This window comes from Nicotiana tabacum, chromosome 21 (genome assembly GCF_000715075.1).
Source record: "Nicotiana tabacum cultivar K326 chromosome 21, ASM71507v2, whole genome shotgun sequence".
NCBI classification, from domain to species: domain Eukaryota; kingdom Viridiplantae; phylum Streptophyta; class Magnoliopsida; order Solanales; family Solanaceae; genus Nicotiana; species Nicotiana tabacum.
The window spans coordinates 12,630,404-12,643,602 of NC_134100.1; the positions used below are offsets into that span (position 1 = coordinate 12,630,404).

The following is a 13,199-nucleotide window of genomic DNA, read 5'->3' on the forward strand; positions in this document are numbered from 1 at the left end:
TGTATGACTCTTTTTCACAAAAGATCAGGAAAAAATAACACAAAATCAGCAAATAAAATATAAAAGAGATATTAATAGGATATTTTATTCAAATTGTAACTGGTCATAAATCATTTTCTCCTAAAGCCTCTTGGAAGAATGTGTCAAAATGTTCCAATTTCTAACTTGTTGGAGTGAGACCATGCATTTTTGTACCTTCAAGTATACAATCTTCGTTTCTGGCCGTTTTCTTTTTATTACTGTTGTACTTATGCTTTACTAAGCCGAGGGTCTATTGGAAATAGCCTCTTTATCTCCACGAGGCAGGGGTAAGGTCTACGTACACATTACCCTCCCTAAACCCCACTATGTGAGATTATACTGGGTATGTTGTTGTTGTAGTAAGTATACAATCATCACAAAATGACTTGAAACTTTAAATAACTAAATAGACTATAAGGTGGTCACTTGAGCATAGTGTGTTCTTGGAAATCAAACAAATCAGACGAGAGTTCGGCATGCTTCCCTTTAAAGGAGCTGCCATTTATCAAAATTGTGGTTCAAACATGAGAGATTGGGAAATCACTATTTGTCAGATGCAACAATATACCCAGTGTAATCCACAAGTGAGGTATGAGGAGGATAGTGTGTATGCAGACTTTGTCAGAGGCTGTAACGTAATCTCAAAAACAGTAAATAATGTTTTTGATGGTATCAGAGCAGTTCACAAACTTAACAGCCAGAACAAAATTATAGCTGGTGGAATATCTTAATCCTTTATTGAGTAATTATCCGGGCAACAAAGACAACTTCTGCAAACTGTACAATTTAGCGCATGAAAGAGCGAACGTGTCTCCTCTAGCAAAAAGAAATGGTTCACCTTCTTGAGGTAGCTCAAAAGTCTGTCTCATACTCTAGGACCAGCCGACCAGCCAGCAATAAAGCAAATTGCTGGTAAAAATAGGTTAGTGTATGTCGATTTAATTGTTGGTAAATGCTCAAGCATTTCCCAAAAACAGTTGGAGGATCGCTCGTTCATCTTATTTACCAAATCAGTTAACCAAGCAGCTTTCATGTCAATGTATAACTTGTCAACAGTGTATAAAACTTAAACTCGTTATGAGACTATGAACATGTCAGTGGATACAATAATTGATCCAAATATATAATTTGTTATCAAAAGGAAAAATTAGAACACTTGCAGCAGATCAAAATAATATCAGTCTTGAGATGTCATTTCACCCTAAGTTACAAACTAATGACAAATTAACAAACAAATAAAAGATAATACAAAAGAAAAGGTAATGTCATCCACCTTGGCACATTGAAATTCAATGATACCAACTACTTTCTTCCCACATATCTTATCAAAATATTTGCAGATTACTTCCCTCAGACAGAAAAGAATACTTTACCTTACCCCCTTCACATGGATACAACACAGCATACAGATTACATTGTCTGGAAAGTTTTCCCAACCCTCCTGATGTTACATACATTGACTTTTTTTTATTTCTTCCACTACCTACCTTCCCTCTAATACGAAAATGTTGTTCCTATTTTTGGTCATCATAGTAATCCTTTAATTTAAAGATGGTAGTGATATTCGGATGCGGTGTAGAAAATTACACTGTATATATAATGTCAAATTTTTTCACATATATCCACAGAAGATATTGAACCCCTTGATGAAAATCCTGCCTCTGCTACCGCTGATACTTCCAGAGAGTTGGGAACAATGTGAACAGTTTTAGAGACAAAGTGGGTAGAATTAGTTGTCTTGCCTTCTTCATTAGGAGCTGAGGCGGACACACACTATAAGTTGAGTGGTCAACGGTAGCCGAAAACTTCGGAAAAAACTTCATATATACCTGCAAATGTCTTCAAGAAATAGTTAGATATTAGTAAAGGTACTCATAGCAATCTTTATGGGCATTGATAAATTTATATTGAATGTCATGGTGCCCTACGACCGTCGAATCCTGGTCCACCTCTAATCCAAGATTTCTTTCTGACATCTTTGGTTGATCTATTGTATTTCATGTGGCTCTTAACTAGCTGCCCAGCTGAGATAGCTGACATGAGAGATAGCTCATCAGCAAGAACTGAACCTGCTACTGTTGTGGCCAAAAGCCTTGCATTTGACCTTGGTGCCTCTCTGTTTGCACCTTTCACTCCTAATAAGTTTAAGCAAGCTGATTGAGATGCAAGTTGTGTTCCACCTCCTACTGTACCCACCTGTATCACAATAGTATAGATAATAAGTACAACAAGAAACAAACACTTTCTAGTAGTAGTATTTAACAAAGTGTAAAACTCATTAAATGATTTTTTAGAATCCTCACTTGCAAAAGTTTGGGGTCGAAATAGACCCCTGTGATCCGATCCTTCCCCGGATCTCATGCATAGCGGGAGCTTAGTACACCGGATTGTCTTTTTTTATTATGTTTTGCATCAGAGTATGCTGTCATCATCATACCGCACATAGCGGGAGCTAAATGCACCGTGCTACCTTTTTTTTGGCATCAAGGTAGGCTGCCATTATCATATCCTTTTGGGGAGCGGAGCGGCCCTTCTCCGAACCCTGCATGAACACAAGATGCTTCGTGCACCGAGCTTCCCTTTATATATATGAACTCTAACGGGAAGGCTTGGCTCGATGGTAAAAGTTGTTGTCGAGTGATCGGAAGATCGCGGGTTCAAGTCGTTAAAATAACTTTTTATAGAAGCACAAGGTAACTTTGTGTATATCAGACCGAATATGGTCTGAATCTTCCGCGGATCCTGTGCATAGCGAAAGCTTAGTGTAACAAAATGCTCTCTTTCTTTTTAAATATCTAAGCTCTATGTTTAAAATGTTGGCCATTCCGTTGAACCCAATGATTATAAGAACAAGTGTGTTAGTGTTAATTGCATACCTCAACAGAAGGCATGGTGACAGAAACATGGAGGTCCTTGCCATCAATTACAACTTCCATCATAGTAATACAATGAGAACTTTCAAAATTTTGAGCAGGATCCTGACCACAACAACAACAACCCAGTATAATCCCACTTAGTGGGGTCTGGGGAGGGTAGTGTGTACGCAGACCTTACCCCTATCCTAGGGTAGAGAGACTGTTTCCAAATAGACCCCCGGCATCCTTCCCTCCAAGAACTTCCCACCTTACTCTTGGGGAGACTCGAACTCACAACCTCTCGATTGGAAGTGGGGTTACTTACCATCAGAGTAGTTTGAGCAGGATCCTGACCAGTGGCTATATATACAGCTGAGACAATATTGCTAGCGTGCGCGTTGAAGCCGCCAAGCGCGCCAGCCATGGCGAAACTAGTGAGGTTTTTAAGCATGTTTAGCTCCACTAAAGCAGCAACTTCTGTTTTCAAAACCTTCTTCACCATCTCTTCCTTTAAGATTGCCTCACAAACTACTGACTTTCCTCTCTCTTCAATCAATTAACTGCTGCTGGTTTCTTCTCTGTGCAATAGTTCCCTGTCAACAACAACAACAACAAATCCAATTTGATCCCAATAGGTGGAGTCTGGAGAGGATAGTTTGTACGCAGACCTTACCCCTACCTAATACAGGAATAGTTTTCTGTCACGGTTTAAAAAATTCCAATTTCAGAAGAAATATGCAAATGATATTTACCTTTATGAGGTTCTCAATTAGTAATACCATCACTCGTTATTTGAGTTATACCTTCATATTTCTATAAACTAGTATCTGGTGTGTCCTTTCAAGTGGTACTAAACTTTTGATGCCCAGAAAATTTGATGGATAGATGAAGAAGAAAGAGGCTAGGTGTATTATGACTCTTTTAGAAGAGGTGCATCGGAACTCTGTTAAAATAGGCATATTACCAAGCAAAATTTTAACACACTACAGAAAGATGTATTGTATAGTTTAGACTTCACGAAAATTAATATTGGTAATAAGATCAAGGAATACGATATACATCTTTGATAATGTGTACGTCTGAGCTGCCATCTTCTTTGGGCTCTTGCCTTTAAAATTTTAACAGGGATTTCACTTTTAATTTCATTACTGGAATGCCCTAAAAAGTGAGGGACGCTTGGCTCTACTCTTTATTTAATTAATAAATGTATTGTAAAACACAAATTTAGTTGATTTTCTTGGGCTAAATTTAAAAAAAAATCTTTATTTTCATATAAGGAAAGTTGAATTATAATATGGAAAGAAAGAAAAAGCTGGACAATTTTTGCTACATCAGCAGAAGTTGTAGTACCTTTTTTTTAAAAAAAATGTTGACAACTGTATTTAGATAATATTTTATTTTGTACACAAAACATGTGAACGACAGATGATAACATTTCGAATTAGCCATAAAACAAATTTATCAAAATTATTCAAAGTTAAAGAAGTATTTATAAGCTTATATCAATTTTGAAGAAATTGAGGGAACATATTTAAACTCAGACACATGAAAGTTGGCAGAATGTAAAAAAGCATGACCAAGTTGAGCTATTACAAAACAAAGTGATATCATGACACAATATTTTAGCAAAAAAATGGCAATGGCCACAATTAAAGTCTAGGGGGCAAACCTAAGACAACTTACCCTATGTATATAGGAATTTTTACATTCATATGCCACATAGGAAACCTTATTACCCTCAATGTTTAAGGTTTGACTTAATTACACTTAGTATACCAAATTACCAATTCTATACCATAATTAATTAAGGGTATAATTAATTGTACATTTTTTACTCCTTAATTAAAAGAATCTGCACGTTTCTCTCTCCTAACCCCTCAGTCCCACCCACGTTTTACCCATACCCATGTTCTTTTTACCATTTTCCATCTTGTGAAACCAAATTCTCCCTCTAAATTCACAGAAAATTGAAGAAACCCTTCAACAAAGTTGGTTCCCCATTTTACTCCAGTTGAAGTTCATCAATGAAGAACAACAAAGTTCATCAAAATTAAAGTCAAATCTTCAAAGTTCATACCCACATTTACCTTCAGCTTCAAATTTTTTCAATAAAGAAGAACAAACCTTCAAAGAGACAAGAGAGCAGCAATTCCACCATTGACAGCCATTAAAAAGCTTTGAAGCTTTGAATTCAAATCTGGATTTTCAAAAATCATTATTTGTTTTGATTGGGTGTTGTTGTAAATAATTGAGAATATGTTTTGGAGTTTATATCTCAATTTTGAGGGGTTTTGGTGAAGATTTAAAATTAGTTTTGGCTGAATTTCATATTGAAACTCGAAGAAGAAGAAGAAGAAGAAGAAGAAGAAGAAGACATATTGCATAAATTGTAGATAAATTGTAGTTACAGTTGGATTGATCAGAATTTGAACTAAATACATCTTCGCCGCCGTTGACGGTTTCCGACGAGGAAACTCCTCTGTTCTCTACTTCTCCATTCTATATTTCTTATTTTTACTTCTGTTTTACTTTTTCTATTTCTAATATGAGTTTCTTGATTTCGCACACTGTATACACACATTTGATACGGCAAAAATATGAAGTAGTTACAGTTGGATTGATCAGAATTTGAAATAAATAAAAGAGATTTTTACATTCCTATGCCACATATATTTCAAATTCTATGGAAGTCTAATTTTACGATAATATCTATTAAATTCCTACATTTATCTACAAATAAACTACACATCAGTTTTAGGATGTATAAAGCAATATTATTTTCATAATTATCTACAAAATTACAATATTTATACTACAACTAATCTACAATCTATGTTGAAAAAATGTTGACTACAAAAAATTTCTCTTCATCTACAAATTTTCTACAGAAATTCTACAAATGTACTACAAATCAGTTTAAGTACGTATAACGCAATATTATTTGTAAGGGTATCTACGTAATTACTATATTTATACTACAATTAAACTACAATCTATGTTGAAAATCTACAAATTATCTACAAACTGGGTACATTGAATTTTAATATCCTAATTCTCATTCAATTGTAGCATAATTGAGATTTTTGACATAATTGCGTTTTTCAAAAGATTTGTAGAAGTTTTAGTCGTTTTTTTATTTGTGAAAATAGAAAATAAAGCATCTACAATCAGAATACAACAACAACAACAACAACAACAACAACAACAACAACCCAGTATAATCCCACAAGTGGGTCTACAATTTAACCTACAATTTATCTACAATTTCTGCAATATGTCTTCTTCTTCTTCTTCGAGTTTCAATCTGAAATTCAGTCAAAACCAAGTCTAATCTTCACCAAAACCCCTCAAAATTGAGATATAAACTCCAAATCATATTCCCGATTATTTTCAACAACACCCAATCCAAACAAATAATGATTTTTGAAACCCCAAATTTGAATTCAAAGCTTTCAAGCTTTTTAATGGCTATCAATGGTGGAAAATATCTGGAAGAATATTTACTTCCATAATTGTAGCGCGCCTAAATAGGAATATCTGGAAGAATATGGTTTGATCTGATTTACGCCAAATCTTTTTAGAATATTCTGATTTACTCTTAAACTATTAACAGTAGCTGACTATTCCTAATTTGTCGAGCTAAAATTGAGGAATCAATCAATCCCAAGATTCTTTCCTGATTTTTCGCACGTTATTAAGGGAAGATTCTGCCCTATTAATTCCTAATAAACGAATGGTACAGAATTTGTAGGAAAAATGTGAACTAAGCGGGTAATTTAGATACTATGCACATATTTAGTAATAAAGTTTCATATATGGTATAGGAAGGAAAAAATCTCATGTATATATTTGCATCACTTGATCGATGATACATGTGAAAGAAGATTGCAACTTTGGTTGCATCCGATTGTTTCAAAGGCCCAAGGTGCCAAACTATAAAATACCACTTTCACAACTAAGATGTTCTGTATCTATCTTTTTCTTTTTGGAGTATTATTTTTCGATTGGAGATGAATGAAGTTAAAAAGGACGAAATCTGTAGTTGAGAAAGAAGCAAGCGTGAGAATAACCCCAAAAAAGCCCTAATCAGTTCTGAAACAAATCTACCAACTTTGTTGCTATTAATCTTAGCATCATCGTCAAGAGACGACTCTCCCCTATGGTGTATTCTAGCCTAGCTTATTTTACTACTCGTTCTTCCTTTGCTTTTTCTTTTGCAGCTATGGGCATTTTTTTATTATCCTCTCTTTTGCATATAGCGCTATTGTACAAATGATTTTCTGACATTGAATTGATTTCGAAAACAAAATTAATTAGTACTTATCCTTATCTACGATCAATAACATACCAGAAGTAACTTTAGAGCCATATAATATAAATTGATATTGAAATGGAGTCATTCCATGGATTGTTAATGAAACATGTGAAATCTAATATTCCTTTTGCTATATTTTATACAATCATACTTAAAACTTTTAAAAACTAAAGGCATCCAAGTGTAATTTTTTTTCTTTTTTCAATACAATATTTCAAAAAATTATTAAACTAAAGTAAATGGAATAAAGACTAATGATGACATTGCAGGAAATTGACCAAGTACCTTTTATCAACAATTAGGAGGACGGAGACCTCTACAACTTCACTGCTCTAGCCATGATTCGAACCTGCAGGGTTAAATTATTGAAGTGAATCCATGATTAAGTGGGAGGGCAACCAAAAAAATAATTAAAATGTAAAAGGACAAATCGAGCATTCTCGTTTATTAACATATATCATTTCCACACAAAAAAAACTTATAGAAGGCAATTGAATAATAAATTATGCATTTAGGAGAGATGATAACTTGCTTTCAAAATAAAGAGCAGAGCCCGGAACAAAGAAGGTGGAATTAACACAACTTTCTTCCATGTAAAATGATGAAAAATAAGTTTAACAGGATCCACATACTTTGATATAAAAATAAAAAATTATATAAGTATCATGAAATACATGAAGAAAAGTACCGTGTGTTTAACATTTTCAAACTTCCTCAAAGAGTATAGAGCATATCTACATACAAAGTAGCCGGTAAAAATGACTATCCATATAGAAATCTAAATTGTGGCATCCTTGTTTGAAAAGAGGAACTTGATCGATTTCCATTGAATTGCCAATATAATTATGTTCTTAAACAGTAGCAGTAGAAAGTGACTATTCAGTTACAAGTTTTAATTATGCATATGAATCTGGTCAATTATTGTAACTTCTCAAATTCTTCACGTATTGAGATTAATGGAGAGAAACTTAATTAAGGGTTTAATGATGATCCATAACACTAAATGGAAGGTAATTCTACCTTTGGATGAAGGGCAAATGGTTAATTAGTTTTTGATGGGTAGTTTAGTAATTCAAGTTTTGACATAGAACCTTCCCACTTTTAGTATAATATGATGAATAAAACTTTTAATCATTTGTTAAAGAATTTTGAGGGTTAATAGTGCCAATTAGAAAATTTGACAGATGATTTACGTAGGGACATTGGGCGAGTGATCTCGAGTGTTGAACGTTAGGCATATTTAGGGCGCACTAGAGGTGGACCTAGGATTTTAAGGTGTCGGGGGCACATGAGCGGACTGCTCAACCAGTGTCCTCATCTGGCTTTTGATCTTGAGGGTTCCAAGTAAAAACACATGACCTTTTCTTAACGTATAAACACATATATATCCAGAAATATTTTGCCGAAGTTAACGGGGTCTGATGACCCTTCTACTCCAAATATAAGTCCGCCTCTCGGGTGGTATTTTGCAAGTGTCCAGCCCAAAGGCAAGCCCTGAATGAGTCTCAGAAAAGCCTTTTAAAATACTGGTTAAAATAGCAAGGTTTAGCCAGTTTTCGGACTAGTCATTCAAAAATAGCCCGCGTTTGCCAAGTCATTGAAAAATAGCCATTACTTTGCTGCAACAGAGACCGGTCCATCATAATATACTGAAGTTCGGTGCACCTGAGTATGAACTTCCAGCATACTATGCTGGACCGGTATACTTTGCTGGCTCCAGTATAATATACCGGAGACTGGAGCACCGGTGCTCCACACTCCATATTATGCTGGACCGGTATATTATACAGGAACTCCAGTATATTATGCTGAAGTATTTTTCCGGATTTTGAATAGTGTTTTCGTTCAGATTTATTGGTTATTTTTAATTTCTTCCAAAATACTGATTTGTAGCGTGCATGCATAATTGAGCAGGTGACTAGGTATATTGGGGGTCAAAAAGTTAAAATAAAGGGATACGTGGAATATACCAGATACAACTAAACCTTATGTATAAATTCAGGGTACTCATTCTGAAGGAAATCAAGAACGTTTTGTACCCCTTTGGAAACCATGTTCATTCCCATTGCATCACCAGTGCTACAACTAAACCTTGTGAATAAATTCTTTCCAGCTATTGCACATTGAATGTTTTGTAATCTGGCAAATCTGCTTGATCTGCAATATCTCAAAAACAAAGTTATACAACCAGTTAATCTTAGTAGTACAGTTAATTAGTTACCTGAACTTTCACCTTGTATACAGTTAATCTAGTCATACCATCTTGAACACTAGTTGTATCACCAGAAGCATAAATGGCATTGCAACCAGAATACTCTCTCCCATCAAGTAACAACGGTCCGGCTATTCCAATAGGTAATAACTTCTAGTTTTAAGGATAAGATTTTAAAGAGAATATTTTTGGAATTAGGATTTCAGTTATGTAAAATTATAAGTTAATTTTATTATAAGTTATAATTGTATAAAAATTATATAACCATCACAAAAATGAAATGTGAAAATTGAAAATACATTAAATAAAAATATATTAAATTAAAAATACATTAAATTAAAAATACATAAAAATTGAAACTACATTAAATAATATAAAAATACTAAGTCGTTTCCAGATACACCAAAATCATTAAAGGATTGAGTGAATGAGGCAGAGGATTGTTGTGGTTGTCGCTGTGAAAATTGTTGACTTCTTTTATCGATTATTTGTTTTTGTTTTTGTCGCAAAAGTTCACGACGATTCTGATCGACAACAAAAACCACATCATTGAGTAAAATTTTATTTTATGTTCTTGTAGTCTCAAAATTTCGTTTTTTGCCTTCAAAACTTTTTTTTTTTGTTGTTGTCTCATTTGAATTTTTCATCACCTCAATAATCCGACTATTTTCTGATTGGACCATTTTCATATATTCTTCATCTATTTTTCTCTTCATATTTGATTTCTTTCCCTCACTAGGTTGTTGATGATGTGGAATCACCTGCAACATCCTCAATTAAATTTAATGAAATGATGATAAGTTAGGAGAAAATACAAAGGGTGAATCAAAGGATGATATATTCGTATAGCCTTACTTTCTTGCCTTTTTCTTCCAGCATCGCCATCGTTAAACTGCTCAAAATCTTTCATTATAGATCACACATGATCAAATTTAAAACCTTTTTTGAAGTTCGGATCTTGCATAAGTAAATCTTTTGCTTGTGTAATCTGAAATATTAAAAAAAAAAAAGTAAATATATACAAATAAAGTATAAGTAACTACAAAATAAATACTCATAATATCTTGATTTTAATGGATCCCCAACAATTATTCTTGAAGTTGTAGTTGATTATGACCTTTGGATATTGCATGCATATTTTGGTATGCCCGACACCAATAATGACATCAGTATTTTAGAGTTATCATATTTGTTTTCAAAAAGGTATTGCTTCTCCCGCCCATTATGTTATTCAAGGAAAAGAATAAGATGTGGGTTATTATTTAGTTGACGGTATATATCCAAAATGGTCTACCCTTGTGCAAACTATTCATGAGCCATGTTCGCCAAAGAAGAAATATTTCATGAGTCATCTTTTCAACATCATGTCGAAAAGATGTTGAACGTGCATTCGGAGTTTTGCAAGCTCGTTTTGCAATTATTGCATGACCGGCACGTTTTTGGAGAAAAGAAGTGCTACATGATATATTAACAACATGTATTATACTGCACAACATGATAATCGAGAATGAGTGTAATCTTAATGCACCAATTCAAGATGCTTGGGAAGGTCTAACTCCAATAATAGAAATGGTAGTAGATGAAAATCACCCGAATGTTTCCAACTCTTTCTTTAAATAAATCATGAACAAATTATAGAAAAATTTTAATTAAATAATATTAAAAGTAATTAAACTCTCTAATAATAAATAATTGAGAATATTTTCTTTTTAAATACTAGTAATTCTAAAGTAAATTTGTGTGTGTCCCTTTTTCGTAATTCAATACTTAAAAAGATTTGAAAGATTAGTCAAACACAATCTGCTTTTCTAGTACTAACAAAATCACTTCTCATATATTTATCTGAACACAAGCTATTACACCATTAAAATTCTTTTTTAAAAAGCACTTTTGGCGAATAGCACTTTTTAAAATAAGCAGCGTGTAAAAGCTTGTCCGAACGCGTGCTTATTAGGGGCGAAGATAGAAGCAGGAAACGTGTTAGCCGAACACAGTAATTTTTGCTCAAACAACGTATTTATATTAGAAAATTCATTAAATAAGTACACATATTAAATTTAAAACACAATTATTAACACTTTAAATCGGCGTTCTAAATCCAGAACCTATAAAATTATAATTCTAGTTATAGAAATTATTGCTACTTAACCTTAGTGTATGGCTTCCTTGTAAACTAAAATTTCCTCCTCTTAATGTATCCCCTTCACGAGAGAAATTAACATACATTTAAGTTTGGTATTCTCTGATGGTAAGCAACCTCCACTTCCAACCAAAAGGTTGTGAGTTCGAGTCTCCCCAAGAGCAAGGTGGGAAGTTCTTGGAGGGAAGGATTGCGGGGGTCTATTTGGAAACAGTCTCTCTACCCAGGGTAGGGGTAAGGTCATAATATAAAATTATTATTATTATTATTATTATTATTATTATTATTATTATTATTATTATATTATTATTTGTCTCATTGTGAAGAAGAGGTATATACACCACTAATATTTGATAGGCCAGAAAAAACAGGTGTGTGTGAACTATTGCATGGCCATGACTTACTCTTATGCTCTTGGTCAACTGGATTTTGCAATAATCCACTATCACACGTGGCAACTCTGTATTGCTTTACGAGAGGAAATCAACATTGAGTTAGATTTTCTAGACATAATAATGTATCTAAATATATCTACTCATGTTGTTGAACTTTGACAAATGGACAAGAATGCAAACGTTAAACAAATTGTTATCTTCCAATGAGAAAACAGATAATGATATTCTAAGATAATGACTTAAGTGTTTTGGAGTCATTTAAATACATTTGGTGCAAGACCATGAAACTCAAGCCAAAAATCAAGTATTCTTTGTGTAGTATAGCTTCATTCAAGAGTTTTTTCATTTTACTTCTACAACAATGACTGCCTCTACAATGGCTCTCTCTTCCCCTTCTTTTGCTGGAAATGCAGTGAAACTCTCACCATCTTCCTCTGAGATCACTGGAAATGGAAAAGCTATAATGAGAAAGACTGTTACCAAGGCGAAGCCAGTCTCTTCTGGTAGCCCATGGTATGGTCCTGATCGTGTCAAGTACTTGGGCCCATTCTCTGGTGAAGCACCAAGTTACTTGACTGGTGAGTTCCCTGGTGATTATGGGTGGGACACTGCTGGACTTTCAGCTGATCCAGAAACTTTTGCTAAGAACCGTGAGCTAGAGGTGATTCACTGTAGATGGGCTATGCTTGGAGCTCTCGGTTGTGTCTTCCCCGAACTCTTGGCTCGTAATGGTGTCAAGTTCGGTGAAGCTGTCTGGTTCAAGGCTGGATCTCAAATTTTCAGCGAGGGTGGACTTGACTACTTGGGCAACCCAAGTTTGGTCCATGCACAAAGCATCTTGGCCATTTGGGCTTGCCAAGTTGTGTTGATGGGAGCTATTGAGGGTTACCGTGTTGCTGGTGGACCTCTTGGTGAGGTTACCGACCCACTCTACCCCGGTGGTAGCTTTGACCCATTAGGTCTTGCTGATGACCCAGAGGCTTTTGCTGAGCTCAAGGTAAAGGAGATTAAAAACGGTAGGCTTGCTATGTTCTCCATGTTCGGATTCTTCGTTCAAGCTATTGTCACTGGAAAAGGTCCATTAGATAACCTTGTTGATCACCTTGCTGACCCCGTTAACAACAACGCCTGGGCCTATGCCACAAACTTTGTCCCCGGAAAGTAAAGTTCTTAAAAGAAGAGTCTCTTTTAGTATCAGATTGTCTGATGTCCTTGTGAAATTGATGTAAATTACTGGAGATTATATAAGAATTTTGTTCAA

The 13,199-nt window shown here is 34.5% G+C and overlaps 1 protein-coding gene and 1 pseudogene across 1 annotated transcript; one reads left to right on the plus strand and one right to left on the minus strand.

Moving 5' to 3' along the window:
• Positions 1-1,293: 1,293 nt before the first annotated feature.
• LOC107791894 (3-hydroxy-3-methylglutaryl-coenzyme A reductase 2-like) lies at positions 1,294-10,288 on the minus strand (annotated as a pseudogene).
• Positions 10,289-12,218: 1,930 nt separating this feature from the next.
• LOC107791896 (chlorophyll a-b binding protein 7, chloroplastic) lies at positions 12,219-13,199 on the plus strand. The gene has a single exon (XM_016614043.2). The coding sequence runs from the start codon at positions 12,300-12,302 to the stop codon at positions 13,101-13,103; it is 804 nt and encodes a 267-aa protein (XP_016469529.1). The 5' UTR covers positions 12,219-12,299; the 3' UTR covers positions 13,104-13,199.

Bases quoted from the DNA above. Each gene is read 5' to 3' on its own strand.
- LOC107791896 (XM_016614043.2), top strand. From the start codon at position 12,300: ATGACTGCCTCTACAATGGCTCTCTCTTCCCCTTCTTTTGCTGGAAAT.